The sequence below is a fragment of the Acanthochromis polyacanthus genome, chromosome 12 (genome assembly GCF_021347895.1).
Source record: "Acanthochromis polyacanthus isolate Apoly-LR-REF ecotype Palm Island chromosome 12, KAUST_Apoly_ChrSc, whole genome shotgun sequence".
NCBI lineage: Eukaryota > Metazoa > Chordata > Actinopteri > Pomacentridae > Acanthochromis > Acanthochromis polyacanthus.
Window position 1 is genome coordinate 4,854,770 of NC_067124.1, and position 15,394 is coordinate 4,870,163.

General features: G+C 40.0%; 1 protein-coding gene across 2 annotated transcripts in view; it reads right to left on the reverse strand.

Annotated features, from left to right (window-relative positions):
• ano10a (anoctamin 10a) overlaps nucleotides 1-15,394 on the reverse strand; it is a 45,479-nt gene that overhangs the window by 17,908 nt on the left and 12,177 nt on the right. For both annotated transcript variants that reach the window (XM_051956419.1, XM_051956418.1), the window contains exons 9-13: nucleotides 14,605-14,660; nucleotides 14,406-14,480; nucleotides 13,916-14,104; nucleotides 13,598-13,789; nucleotides 12,998-13,126 (exon numbers count right to left, since the gene is read on the reverse strand). In XM_051956419.1, coding sequence (XP_051812379.1) covers nucleotides 12,998-13,126; nucleotides 13,598-13,789; nucleotides 13,916-14,104; nucleotides 14,406-14,480; nucleotides 14,605-14,660 — 641 coding nt within the window. The remainder of the gene's footprint in view (nucleotides 1-12,997; nucleotides 13,127-13,597; nucleotides 13,790-13,915; nucleotides 14,105-14,405; nucleotides 14,481-14,604; nucleotides 14,661-15,394) is intronic.

The following is a 15,394-nucleotide window of genomic DNA, read 5'->3' on the forward strand; positions in this document are numbered from 1 at the left end:
GAAGTAATTAAAATTGTTCGTTCTCGCACTATTTCAAAAATGTCTGAACTGAAAAATGGAGCTTTGAGCTCTCTCTGGTGCCTCTCAAGCACACACACTAGCAGTGAGAAATGGCTGTCTGGAGCCATGACAATATAGCAAGTTGTAAATTCCTTGGAGACATCTGAGAGGTGTGTTACAAAGCGAGACTAATGGACCAGCAAAGCATGTTGAGCCTAAAGCCAGAGTTTACAATGTCATGAAGGGGGCTCCAGAGGATGTTATGTTCAGAGTTAGAGATCAGCCGCAAGTGCCCTTTCCTCACCATACCCTCTATCAGCGAGATTCTCTAGTGGGGGGATACATTACATTTGCAAACCTGCTGAGCTGCAAACTGTGCAATTACAGCAGCACACACTGTAATCATTCAGATGGTGATGCAAAAAATGCATAGCAATGTTTTAATGCTTGGTCCTGATTTGCTGTCAAGAAACAAAGAATACACACGTGGACAAAATTGTTGGTACCCCTCAGTTAAAGAAGGAAAAACCCACAATTCTCACTGAAATCACTTGAAACTCACAAAAGTAACAATAAATAAAAATTTATTGAAAAATAAATAATCAAAATCAGCCATCACTTTTGAATTGTTGATTAACATAATTATTTAAAAAAAACAAACTAATGAAATAGGGCTGGACAAAAATGATGGTACCCATAACTTAATATTTTGTTGCACAACCTTTTGAGGCAATCACTGCAATTAAACGATTTCTGTATTTGTCAATGAGCGTTCTGCAGCTGTCAACAGGTATTTTGGCCCACTCCTCATGAGCAAACAGCTCCAGTTGTCTCAGGTTTGATGGGTGTCTTCTCCAAATGGCATGTTTCAGCTCCTTCCACATATGTTCAATGGGATTCAGATCTGGGCTCATAGAAGGCCACTTTAGAATAGTCCAACGCTTTTCTCTCAGCCATTCTTGGGTGTTTTTGGCTGTGTGTTTTGGATCGTTGTCCTGTTGGAAGACCCATGACCTGCGACTGAGACCAAGCTTTCTGACACTAGGCAGCACATTTCTCTCCAGAATGCCTTGATAGTCTTCAGATTTCATTGTACCTTGCACACTTTCAAGACACCCTGTGCCAGATGCAGCAAAGCAGCCCCAAAATATTACTGAGCCTCCTCCATGTTTCACCGTAGGGACAGTGTTCTTTTCTTCGTATGCTTGGTTTTTGAGTCTATGAACATAGAGTTGATGTGCCTTACCAAAAAGCTCCAGTTTGGTCTCATCTGTCCAAAGGACATTCTCCCAGAAGCTTTGTGGCTTGTCAACATGCATTTTTGCAAATTCCAGTCTGGCTTTTTTATGAGTTTTTGTCAGCAGTGGTGTCCTCCTTGGTCGTCTCCCATGAAGTCCACTTTGGCTCAAACAACGACGAATGGTGCGATCTGACACTGATGTACCTTGGCCTTGGAGTTCACCTTTAATTTCTTTGGAGGTTGCTCTGGGCTCTTTGGATACAATTCGAACGATCCGTCTCTTCAATTTGTCATCAATTTTCCTCTTGCGGCCACGTCCAGGGAGGTTGGCTACTGTCCCGTGGGTCTTGAACTTCTGAATAATATGAGCCACTGTTGTCACAGGAACTTCAAGCTGTTTAGAGATGGTCTTATAGCCTTTACCTTTAAGATGTTTGTCTATAATTTTTTTTCGGATGTCCTGGGACAATTCTCTCCTTCGCTTTCTGTTGTCCATGTTCAGTGTGGTACACACCTTTTCACCAAACAGCAGGGTGACTACTTGTCTCCCTTTAAATAGGCAGACTGACTGATTATGAGTTTGGAAACACCTGTGATGTCAATTAAATGACACACCTGAGTTAATCATGTCACTCTGGTCAAATAGTTTTCAATCTTTTATAGAGGTACCATCATTTTTGTCCAGGCCTGTTTCATTAGTTTGTTTTTTTAAATAATTATGTTAATCAACAATTCAAAAGTAATGGCTGTTTTTGATTATTTAATTTTCAATAAATTTTTATTTATTGTTACTTTTGTGAGTTTCAAGTGATTTCAGTGAGAATTGTGGGTTTTTCCTTCTTTAACTGAGGGGTACCAACAATTTTGTCCACGTGTGTATTTAATCAGTAATATTAACTTCACTTTGATTTGGCCGGCAGTGATTTACATGTATCCTTTAGCCTAGCCGCGCTAGACAACCCACGGCAACGAATTTAATTCTCTGCCAGGGTGGGTCTAGTTACCCTCCATAAGGCTCGATGCTGGATTCTCCTAAAACTGGCCGGACCAATCACCATGAAGTGTCGAGTCAGAAGGCGGGCGTAACTAAGTGACGACAGAGGCGTGACAATTCTGATAGAAACAACCAGCGCACAATAAACAGTTATCTTTCGACTCGGCTTTGGCCACAGCCCTTAAAGATTTGAAGCTAAAATTCAACTTGAAAGATAAACAAAGGACGGCACTGAAGTGTTTCATTGAGAAGAAAGACGTATTTGGACTTATGCCGACGGGATATGGCAAATCCTTAATATACCAGTTGGCTCCGCTGGTTGGGAAGCTAATGGGACTTAGCCACAATCCGCCGGTGCTCTCGGAACTACGTCAGCCTATTCGTTGCGTTGATTCATTCCTGAGGATCATTTGATGTGTAGAGTTAGAAATGTAAAAACTCCAATGTGCACCTGCCATGTAAGAAATAAGCAACTGCATTAAGAGTGCACTGAGTAGTAGAAGTAATGTATCATGTTATGCAATTAATAGTTTTCTCCTGGCAACAGTGTTTTATACTGTAATAAACTTTTATATTCCTCATAGCTCTACATTATAGCGACTTTTTCCTCTTGACTGAACTTGGTGGCCCATGTTGTGTGAAAGGATCAAACGACACCTTTTATAGCAGTGTGTACAGAGACTGCTAACAAAAACCTGGGTTAACCCAAAGAAAGTCTGGCTATGTAAAATGTTCCTTGCAGTACACTCCTCCTATCCATCCTACGTTGAAGAGACCACAAGGCCAAACTGTTCCATCATCTGAGACATAAGCACGTAAGGAAAAAGGAGAAATGTTTTGCCACTGTGGGTTTAGATGCTCAGAAATGACATGGTATCCACTTACACAGTCTGCTTCTACTAGGATACTGAAAACAGTTAATTCTTAGTTTAACCCACCAAACAGCAAACATAATTTGGAGGTATTTTGGTGCTTCATTGTATGCTTCTGTTATTTTTGCTTAGTTACAGGCTTGCTAGTGGTGTTTTCCTTTTGTTGGTCTTGCATATACAATCCTACTTATGGAAAGGTGTAGAATTTTAATTAGCTGTTCTGGAATTGCATTTTTGTCTTGGGTTTATGACAAGAGAAAAAAAAATCCTGATGTGTCAATAAGGAAAAAGAACCTCCTGAAACGTATGATCTGGCCATATTGCCCAGCCTTTACGCTAAATGTTATCTTGGTCATTCTGGTAATGAGTAATCAGGACATATTATCTTGAGACACAATGGTCTTTAAGAGCAGCTACACCAGTGAAAAGACACAAATCAGAGAACCACAGTATAACTGCTATTTCCACTGCTCAGTATTCAACACTTAATGCTGTTACCATGGCACCCCTTCGCTGTTAATTGGAAAATTAGCATTTCAATCCACCATCAATCCAACTGATGAGGAACCAAGAAAATAAAAAAGAAAAAGGTGTCATTTCATGTGTAATCTGACATGAGCAGAATATGTCATTTTAACTCATGCACTTTTGCATGCTGTGGAGTTGTTAGTACAGTCTGCTGCTCATTAAACTCATTAGGATACTTAGTAACCTGGCTTTTAAAGAGGCATGCCACGAGGACGACAAAGCATAGATTGGACTTTTAAGATACAAACCAAATTTGGATAAAACACAATTCTCCTCACAGCAGTGTTCAAAAGATTAATTTTTAATTTTCACAGACTGAAACTGAAATAAATCATCGATTTGGTATTCACAGTGACTGCATTAAATGTACTGACCTGAATGTGTTATTAGATGGCTAATTTTTAAGTGAATTTAGCTGAGGTGTTTGTCAGTATCAATTCACTTTGACGTATTACATAATACTAGCCTAGCCATGCTACACCCATGTTTCTGACGGCACAAGGGTCTAGGGAGGCTCGACAGGGAGGGAGGCGGGCTAAAAGGTTGTCTGTCAAATCCCTCTGCAACAATTGGGTAGGTATACAACCAATCAACGCAATGAATCGGCTGACGTAGTTCCGAGAGCACCGGCGGATTGTGGCTAAGTCCCATTAGCTTCCCAACCAGCGGAGCCGCGGAGCTAACTGGTATATTAAGGATTTGCCATATCCCGTCGGCATAAGTCCAAATACGTCTTTCTTCTCAATGAAACACTTAAGTGCCGTCCTTTGTTTATCTTTCAAGTTGAATTTTAGCTTCAAATCATTAAGGGCTGTGGCCAAAGCCGAGTCGAAAGATAACTGTTTATTGTGCGCCGGTTGTTTCTGTCAGAATCGTCACGCCTCTGTCGTCACTTAGTTACGCCCGCCTTCTGACTCTACACTTCATGGTGATTGATCCGGCCAGTTTTAGGAGCATCCAGCCTCGAGCCTTATGGAGGGTAACTTGACCCACCCTGGCAGAGAATTAAATTTGTTGCCGTGGGTTGTCTAGCTAGGCTAACATAATACAGTTTACATGATGAATATGCTAGTATACAGCAACCTCTTTACACATCTAACAGACAGAATGACATTAGCATTCATTTGCATCCATGCTTCTGGCCACCTGATAAGTGTCGGTCCAGCTCTAAAGCCCACTTCATACCTGGCGTTAGAATGCATCTCCACGTGTGTCTGACTGACCGCTTGTGATCAGATCTCACTTCCTCAGTCTGGATGCAAATAAACATGGACATATTTTCCATTTCATTTGCAAAGACCAATTGCATGATTTTTTTAAAAAAAAGAATTATCATTTTTATACAATTTAATTCAATTTACGCTAACATTCAAATGTTTGTGGTCACCCAGACAATTTCATGCTCTCCATGAAAACTCACACTTTTATCCATGTGCTAACATAACTGCACAAGGGTTTTCAATCATCAATGAGCCTTTCAGCACCATTAGCTAACACAATGTAGCATTAGAACACAGGAGTGATGGTTGCTGGAAATATTCCTCTGTACCCCTATGGAGATATTCCATTAAAAATCAGCCGTTCCCAGCTAGAATAGTCATTTACCACATTAACAATGTCTACACTGGATTTATCATTCATTCAATGTTATCTTCATTAAAAAAAAATGCTTGTCTTTCAAAAACCCCAAACTTTTGAACGGTAGTGTATATACTGCGTATTCACGACATATGTCCCTCATAGCACAATTGCAATATTGTTTTTAGCAATGCACCTTCCCTGTCAAATGCTGGAAATTAAAAGCAGGCATAATAAAATAAAAAAATACAGACTGTGTCTATTTCTTGACATGTTTAAGGTGAACCCACAAATGCCCAAGATGTTTGTGACTCTTGTAGATAAATCAGAAGGACAATGACTATGTAGTTCCACTTCTGCATAAAATGTGATACAAGTAGACTGTCTTTCAATGTGGCCTACAAGAGTGTGACACAGCTACATACACACTGCTGGAAAAATGTTGCTGTGTGCAGTGCAGACCACCTTCAAATGTGGTCTGAGAGATCAGATGTCAGTGTGTCCTCAGCGGTTTGTGGGTGCCTTCACAACATGTACCTAGAGCCGTCCACTTGTGTTTAGATCACCAAAGACACAAGCTAATGCCAAGAGTGAACACAGCCCAAGTCTCCTCGTAGCTCTGGTGTGGTCTCCAGAAACTACTGAAGGAAATACACGATGAGAACTGTGATAGTGAAAAACATACTGTAAAGTTGACCCACTTAACAATGTGAAGAAAGATACTAAAAACACTGCAGTGCTGTCTGTCACTGAACGAAACCTTTCATTTCTCAAATTTTAACCCCATTTAAAAAAAAAAAAAAAACACTGATTAATGCAGCTTTAATGTAGTTCTCATTTATTATGATAAAACCACCAGAAATTTTATTGCCTCATTTATGGTCACATGAAGTCTCTGGACCCCAAATTAAAAACACCTTTCTGTGGTGCTAGCTCTAACCCAATATTATTATACTATTTTAAAAATAAAATAACTAAAAATAATAATACCTGTACACTGCGAGCATCCCATTATATAATATATGTTTAGAAGATTAAGCTGCCTGGTACACCAGGTTCCAAGCCAGTGGAGCACACAGTGAGATGCTCGGGTGGACTCGGTTATTGGTGAGCCTCATGCAGTTGCCGGAGGGCGCAAACTAATCTGATTATCTAAAAACAGTGTAATGAGATTACTGTGTGGTAGGCTGATGAAAATAACCTTGGAGAAAACACAGTTCCATAGACACACATGAACAGTGTCAAACATGGACACCCTTATCACCACGCAGAGCTGCAGTAACGACCAGCTGTTTGTGGAAATGGTACTGCAGGACACGAGTGTAGATTCAAGCAGAACAATGACTGAAATGTTCACACTAAGCTAAAGTAGAAGATGATAACAAAATTCATGTAATTACAATCAACTTACTGAAGCTATGGCTTAGTGTTACACTTTCATTTTCTCTGTTATGTATTTGTGAGTTTCAAGCTGCACAAATCAGTCTTTCATAACAATAAGGGACATTATTATGAGAGACGTTACCTGTTGTAATGATGCAGCAGTCCCACTCAGGGTTAGTGATTAAGTGCCTTTAAGCTCATTGTTTTAGTTTAAAGGTCCATAACTTTACCAATTGGTTCAGTCTCATAACTCAAATGAATCACACTTATGGCAACAGCAAAGCATGTAGCAGCAGAAGTGCCAGATTAGAAGACGAAGCTCTGACCAGATTTAATTTGAGCTAACAACTACAGATAAATGAAAACTTTGACCTTGGGTCTGCTCAGTGTGCAAACAGGCCACAACCTGCAAACATATTAGCATCAACTTTATTAAGTATTTAAAGACAGATCAAATGTATAGGTACTTGACAGCTTGAAAACTGTTCAAAAACTGTATTAAAAATTAAGAAAATCCTTACAAATATCATGCAAGGCAAAACTCTGGTTGTTCTTTAATGTCTTAGTTTCTGAGTTCTTGAGCTAACTGACACGTTTTTTTGGGATTGATGGGAAACTTTGCACTGTTGCCTCAGGTTAGTCAAAGACGTCAACAGATCAGCCACACAACATGCAATACAGAACACAGGCTATCGATTCTTTGTTGTTAGTTTTTTTAGCTAAAGGTATGAATCATATGAGAAAAAGCTGGTTGCTGTACAGCTAAACTGAAATAGCACATATAATGACAAATCCTGTACTGTTCCATTAGGCCACGATCACGTCTCCCTTCATTTTTAAGGTGGACACAGATTAAAATCTCTGTTCTGTTGGCTCGGCTACAATGAAATGAGCTGATTATAACAGACAGACCCGTGACTCTGAAAGAAAGTCTGTTTCAGTGGCAGGCTGGCTGGTTGCCTGGTTACTGCTCACTGATGTGTGTAAGCCCTGTACAGTAATTACCCAGGTATCATAGCACCGCTGCTGGAAAGCGTTGAGGCACTGCCCTCCTGCCCGCTCCCAACCCAACCCCACAACCAAGATAAGAGGAGCTGAGTGTTTCGATTTTGAACCCTCGACTGTGTGAATCTCTTATTAAATAATCAAGATTCAACAACTGCAGAGACGTAGACTGAATTAACAAGAGAAATGTAAAACTATTACAGGAAAAACACATTTGTTGTTTTCTGTCTGCACTAACAGATTGTGGGATAGACGTTCATTTCCCCCTAGAGGTGGCCGTATTTAAAAATGCATGGACTCCATGGTGCAGTAATGGCTTTAGATAAGAAGTGCTTTTATGACGGCAATATATGGGATGTTGTGTCAATAAGGGACATGCATGTGTATTCATGTGAAGCTCCCCTTTGGTACACTTAACATTATACATCCTGGCTCTCATTATTCTTGTTGTCCCATCTCTTTAATAGCCTGCTTGCTCTATTCTAGGAAATGTGCTGGATGGTAACAGGCAGGAACGTGCTCAGATGTACAATCAGCTAGTGACTCAGGTTCATCACACACACACACACTGGTTTCCCTTCTTTTCCCTCCTCTGCTCTATCTCCTCAGACCTGTCAGTTCTTCTCTCAAGCCGTTCCTTGTTCACTCTTTCTGTCTTCCCGTTTACTTTATATATTGACTCCTTTTCATTCCTCTTATCTCCACTTTGATCTCATCCTTTTATCACAGGCCTGTGGTGTACACCATAGACAAAAGCACATCCAAACATATACATGACAGTTCTAACTGATGGAGTGTGTCGTCACGTAGCAGCATGGATCACTGTTATACAAAACCACAGAGAGCAATAGCCTCACACATGCTGTGAGCTGACCCGGTTATTTTTGTGTGTTCACCAGAGCAGCATCTCGTCTCCTCTCCTTATTCAGGTGAGGGAGCAAAATATAAGTCAAACACAGAACACTTCCCCCAGGGCCAACGCACAGTCTACTGCTATAAAAAAGTCATGTTCACTTCCATTCAACCTGGAGGACAGTTTGAAGGTGGCAGGGATGGATGAGAGGTGGCATGCTCCCTGTGTGACTCTCTCAGCATCTCCTTGGACGTTTTAATCAGCAAGACTAAAAGCCTGAAGCACCGCCTGCAGCTCATAGAGTATGCACATAAAACCCAAACAATACAAAACTGTTGGGCAGAACAATTGTGATGGTTTTATTTGCATAGTGTCTACACAAGAGGCATTTCAACACTATCTTTCAGTTTCACATTTTAATCAGTCCAGGTCTGTACACAGGCCATAAAACAGCTCCTGCCTTAGAATAGAATAGAATAGAATAGAATAGAATAGAAAGCCTTTATTGTTATTGTATAACAGGTATACAATGAAATTAGTACTTACGAGTGAAATCTGCAGTTACAACCTGGCCAAAACGTACGATATGCTTTAAGCTGTTTCTTCTGTGTGACATAACTACAATCACGGTGTAGTGGTTTCTGAGCACTGCCAAAACCCAGGGGATCTACAGTCTACTGTGCCCAAACACCTCCTGTAGACGCATATGAAGCAATGATGTGGCTGCTGCTCGGCTAATGTGCTGCTCACGCTACACCTCATAGACGCAGTGTTACAGCTTTACCAGCAGAGATTAAACATGCAACGTTTGTGCTGAGGATGAAAAACAAAGGTCATGGTATTTTGTTATTCTTCCTTAAGGTATAGCTTAGCAGGTCATCAGAAATATTGGAGTTTTTCCTAAAAAGGCAATGACTGTCCTCAGTAAATATACTGAAAAGCTCAAGTTTACACTTCTGTCTGCTTTATTGACTAACTGCTGCTAAAATTACTGTCACCTGGCTTTAGACATTATGGTGTAAGATACTTTCAGTGTTTTTGAACAATACAATAACAGATTTTGGAGAAGTGCTTTGTACAAATACAATCTAATAATGTGAGGCCCTGGAAATGGAATTTTGAGTCCAACTAATAAGAATACTTAATAACTTCTATATACAGCCCTTTTTCCAGGAATGACAATCTCATGCATCTGTGGATCGTAACGTTGACCAGTCAGCTGACTTTAGTTCAAATTGAAATCTCTCAGCAAGTAGGCGCATTTATGATGTTAAGTGTCTTGATAGGTATAGAACAGATTGTAATTAAAATAGCTGCAGATATTCATGTGCTCCTCAGGAAAAAGTCCAATGACTTTCATGATCCTATAACTTTTCATCGTGCACCATCAAGTAAAATCACTAATTTGTCAAATAGTTTGATGTATGACAAAATACCCACAAAATGAATACTATTTTCATCAGCCTCAGCATCTGACATTTAATACTCAATAACAACTGTTAGCATGGAGCAAAGCTACATTAACTTTGAGCTATCACATACTGTGGGCCGTTGCATGTCGTCACCTTGTCTGCATTTGTAAAAAGCTGCAGGTTGCTATCAACGGAGTACAAGACCTGTGGCTCCCACAGTGAAGCCTGTTTAACACAAAGGCTTTGTTATCAGGCCTCCATGGTGTCTGTAGTAAAATCAGAATGACTGTATTCATTTGGTTGTTCCTTGTTAATAGTATGCACCATCAATGACAACATTAAAACAACTGGTAAGTGAAGTGAATAACACTGATCATCTCGTTACAATGGAATGTTTAGCAGGGAAACTTTGGGGCATGGTATTCATGTGGATTTTACTTTAACACCACCACACGCCTAAACATTGCTGCCAACAAAGCACCCCCACCCCCCAATGCAATGGCCCTCCCTCATGGCAGCAGCTTCTTCCAGCAGGAAAATGTGTCAGGAACAGCTCAGGGAACATGAAAAAGAGCCCAAGGAATTCACACATCCTCCAAATTCCCCAAATCCCAATTCAATACAGCATCCACAGGATATACGGGAACAAGCCTGGTCCATGAAGACCCCAACATGTAACCTACAGGACACAACATTATGGTGCCAGAAACACCAAGACACCCCCGCAGGTCTTCTATCAATGCCTTTACAGGTCAGAGCTGTTTAGGCAGCATGAGTGACAAAAGTCACAACAACAAAAGTCTTTCTGAATATGGGGTTCCATGGATAAAAAAAGATATCTGAGATTTAATAGCAGGAACTGGCGGCAGCGTGACAGCAAACTGAGGCTAAAACAACCAAATCTATCGCTCACCAAAACACAACTCCCACCAAAAGAAGATTTATTTTAACAAATGGCTATCCTGACAGCTGCTGAAGAAGACGGATCACACACAGTGAGCAAGTTTTCCATGGACTATGGAGTTTATCATTTAGCTCTGTGGGTGCAGACCACACATTCAATCAAACATGCAGACGATCAATATGACCCAGTTTCTGGCCTGGCATGAGCAGAGAAATGCTGTATAGTGAGATATAGTAGACTTTAGAGAGCGTTTTACAGTCTGAGACAATAACTAGATGGTTAGAATAATCATCCCCCAGGAGCTTGTTAAAGCAACACAAACATACAAATGTTTTCTCTATGAATGTCCTAAAGAAACCTCCCCCCCTACTCACCCATCCACCCACAACAGGTTCACTTTTTCTCTGTTTGCTGCTATTTTTGGGCTTTTTCTCAGGAGGTATGAAGTGTGTGTGTGTGTGTGTGTGTGTGTGTGTGTGTGTGTGTGTGTGTGTGTGTGTGTGTGTGTGTGTGTGTGTGTGTGTGTGTGTGTGTGTGAGAACAGAAAAAGGGAGCAGGCTGGCATTAATGTTAATAGAAGCAGACTCAAGAGAGGAAGGATATGGGGTGTGAATTCTGAATGTAACACACAAAGAGGAACACACACACATAAAAATCCAAACAACGATAGGGTGAATGAACAGCGCAAAAAAACCCCTCTGTGTACACACTCATGTACACAAAATCTCTCTCCCCAGAACCCATCCTCCATGCCTCACTCACAGATCTTTGTGAATCTTATTTGGACTGTGGCTCCATCTAGTGTGCAAAAATCTTCATTGGCCTTTCCACAACCACCCTGTAGCTGAGGAGTATACAGCCAAAGACCTGCTGGACCTCCATGATTCAGTTAAAAACCCTAATCACACAAAGTAAAAATAACTGCATGGGGTATCGAGAAGCTTTAACTTTAATTTTAATGCTATTAACGAAGCACTGAACACCAACGTTTTAGCAACATTGTTATAGTCAACCAACCTGGACAGAATGAAAATGTACTATTTTTGAAGCAAAGACACTGTACTCACGTGTCATAACAGGAAAAACACAAGTGTAATTTCATTACATTATAAAAGAATGTATTCTAATCATATTTGTTGCATCAGTGTCTTGGTATTGTGCATTACTGGGACACCTGACAGAACTGAGCCATTGTTAAGAACACACTTCCTGCTACAAGTCAAGTTTTCTGCCATAAAAATAAAAAAATGGGATCCACTTTCAACCGAATAACTTGAAGTCACGATTGTCAATAATTTTAACAATGTCACAGCACAGTACACACATCCAAAAATGAGGCAAACAACATCATAAGTAATGCCAAGATGTGTCAGAGATCTACACAATTGCAAAAGGAACAGAAGGGCAACACAGCTTTTCTGTGCTCCAGCGTTTTACATCCTGAGCTACACTAAATTAGTCTTGTAAAAGAAGAAATGATGACAGAGCTGTTGTGTGTTAGGTGTGTGCATAATGTTAGAACAATCTGAAGACAGCGTGTCAGTGTGGCAGTTGTTTTCTAAAAGGTAAGAAGGATTTGACAGCAGTTATGTAGAACACAGGTGGATACAAACAACAAAATATCCCAAGTAGATTCAGATTTGATGGCTAATATTGGGAAAAAAAAAAACATCACTTTCTATAACAATCCTGTTAAGAAAACTGACATTTCCCTACTCCATATAGGTTGGCTGGTAACCTTGCTTTGTGATCCTAAACAATTACAATATTACTGCATTACTACTACATAAACACTACGCTACTGTTCTATGTACATGCACTACTGTTCCAGACAATTTCATGTTGTCCATGAAAACTCACACTTTTATTCATGTGCTAATATAACTGCACAAGGGTTTTCTAATCCTCAGTTAGCCTTTCAACACCATTAGCTAACACAATGTAGCATTAGAACACAGGAGTGATGGTTGCTGGAAATGTTCCTCTGTACCCCTATGGAGATATTCCATTAAAAATCAGACGTTTCCAGCTAGAATAGTCCTTTACCACATTAACAATGTCTACACTGGATTTATCACTCTTTTAAGGTTATCGTCATTGAAAAAATGCTTTTCTTTCAAAAATAAGGACATTTCTAAGTGACTCCAAACTACTGAATGGTAGTGTCGATACTTTATGTGTGTATGTACATGGAAGTGTCTGTGTGGATTTGTGTGTACATGAATTACCTCAATAGCCACAGTCCATAATATTAGTTGTGTCTCTGATTCCGGAAAGTAAGCTTTGACTTGTGGGGACATGCCGATCAGTGCACAGTTGGTCACAACAGCTATCACACTCATGGCCTCAAAGGCAAGCTGGACACAGAGGCAGAGAGACAGCAACAGTCAATGATTTGTTTCCAAAAATAGAAACCATTTTTTCCAGCTGGGCAGACTGTAGAGTAAGTGATACAGGATGCTGTTCTTAATCAAGCAGCTTGTTCAGATTACGACTGCATGTTAAAAATAAGGCTAACAATATTTTGCCCCAAGGGAGCTATAATGTTCTCATGGACAGTGCACTCAGATGACATTTCAGAAGGAAGCTTAGTATTTCAACAAGGATACGGAGGATATGTGCAGCATTTACTGGTCTAAAGCGGTTTAGTAACATCAGAACCTTTGCTTTGGTCAGTGCTTTAAAAATAAAGAACATCAGACATCCTTTGTGTTCAGCTTTTCATAAAAATAACATCAACTGCCTTGTGTGTCAAGAATAATCTGACAAATCCATGAAAGTCACCAAAGCAATGTGACACAGTGGTTCACTGTGTTTGCGTGTCTCACCTGCCACACTCCTATGTTTGCAGCTGGGTCAGAGAAGGGTCGTTTGAACACTTGACACATTTTGAAGGCATCAGAATAAACCTCAGTGATGTTGTTCAACACCACCAGGACAGCAGCCAGAGGGTAGACGCAGGAGAACAGACTGACATATCCGAACAGAAGGAACAGCTCCAGGTAGTCATCAAATGTGCCCTGAAAGAAGTTAAAAAGCACAGAGAGGCATGCACCCACAGCCCCACACACACACAATTTAAAGGATGATTGTATGGATTATTTTTGGGTGAGATTTTCACTTTAATAAAGATGATGTTTACTGACCAAGTAGGTGCTCATGTCGGCCTCCAGTCGAACTTGCTCCACCAGAGGAAGCTCTTTTTCCTCCAAAGTTCTTTTCTTCTGGACTTTGCGGATCATCTTTTTGTTGCGCCTCCTCTGGAGCCAGTAAGGCAGGAAGGCTTCCATGAACTGATTCAAGATCTGACTGGTGATCAACAAGGTGGCCAGACTCTGTGTAAAGAAAAGAACGACGAGAAAGACACAACAGAAGCCAGGAGTAGTGAGGGGAGAAAGGAGGCAGGACAAAATAAGAGAAAAACACAAAGGTAGGAACAGTGGTTAGGTATGAAGACATACAGGAATACAGGAATCAAGGGCAGGAGAAAATATGAATAGAATAGGGAAAGAAAAAGAAGAAAAAGAAATAAACCACAGACCACAAGTAAACAACCTAAGCAAATAAAATTATCGAAAAGTGGCCGATCGAATGAAGTAAAAAAGAAAAAGCTGAATTGTGGGAAGGTCGGCCTACCTGTCTGAGCAGCACCATGTCCTGCATAACGAAGGCAATGTAGAACAGCGACGCAAAACAGTTGAAGAAGTTGAACTACAGAGAAAAAAGACAGAGCAGCTATGATAAGTCAGGTGGTGACCAGAAAAACTGTAGCCTGATAAACAAATGATGAAACGTAGAATGTTATGCAACACAAAAATAAGTTACAGATACTTACTACTAATACTTTGAGGACCAAGTGATTCTGGTATGAAGACTCTAGTCGGTGATTTTCTGAACACACAGTGAGGAAAATATTTGGAGCATGTCAGCACTAAAAATTTAAATCTCACCAAAATCTATAGCAATGCATTCAAGCAGAGTATCACAGATGATTGATCGCTGCATTTTAGCTTGCAAGGTCAATGAATGCTATTCAAGTATAATCCACAGTACTAAGCAGAAGTTTAGTCAGCCAAAAATAATCTGAGCTACTATATGGATTTTAACATAAATGTCAGTCTCTAAGAGTTTTTTAAAAATAACATTAGTTAAAACTCACAAGCGTAGCAGTGACTGGCTGTTCCTCAGAGCAAGGTCATTTTTCAAAAACAGGTCTGACCAGCTCCTGTAAGTCACTTTTGTGTAAAGGTTTCTGTTAAATAAATGTGCAGCTAAGTTACTGATTTGATCTATGGTTGCAACTGCAGCCTTTTTCCATTGTCAGTTAAGTTTTTTTAATTTTTCAATAAATAGATTTACTGTTTAGTCTATACAATATGACTGAAAGTGAAAAAAGTCTATTGGACATCTTCAGATTGCTCGTTTTGTCCAACCAATAGTTCTAAACCTCAAGACAAATACCCTACTGTGAAAATAAAAGCAACTAACTGTCATATTTGAGAGGCAGAAAACACATTTATCATGTTTGTGTTATACATGCCATGAGTTTTTAACTCATGGTAATATATAGTTGAAGTTGTTTCTATACTGGAACCTCCTAAAACAGATTTAGAACCTGATAAAAC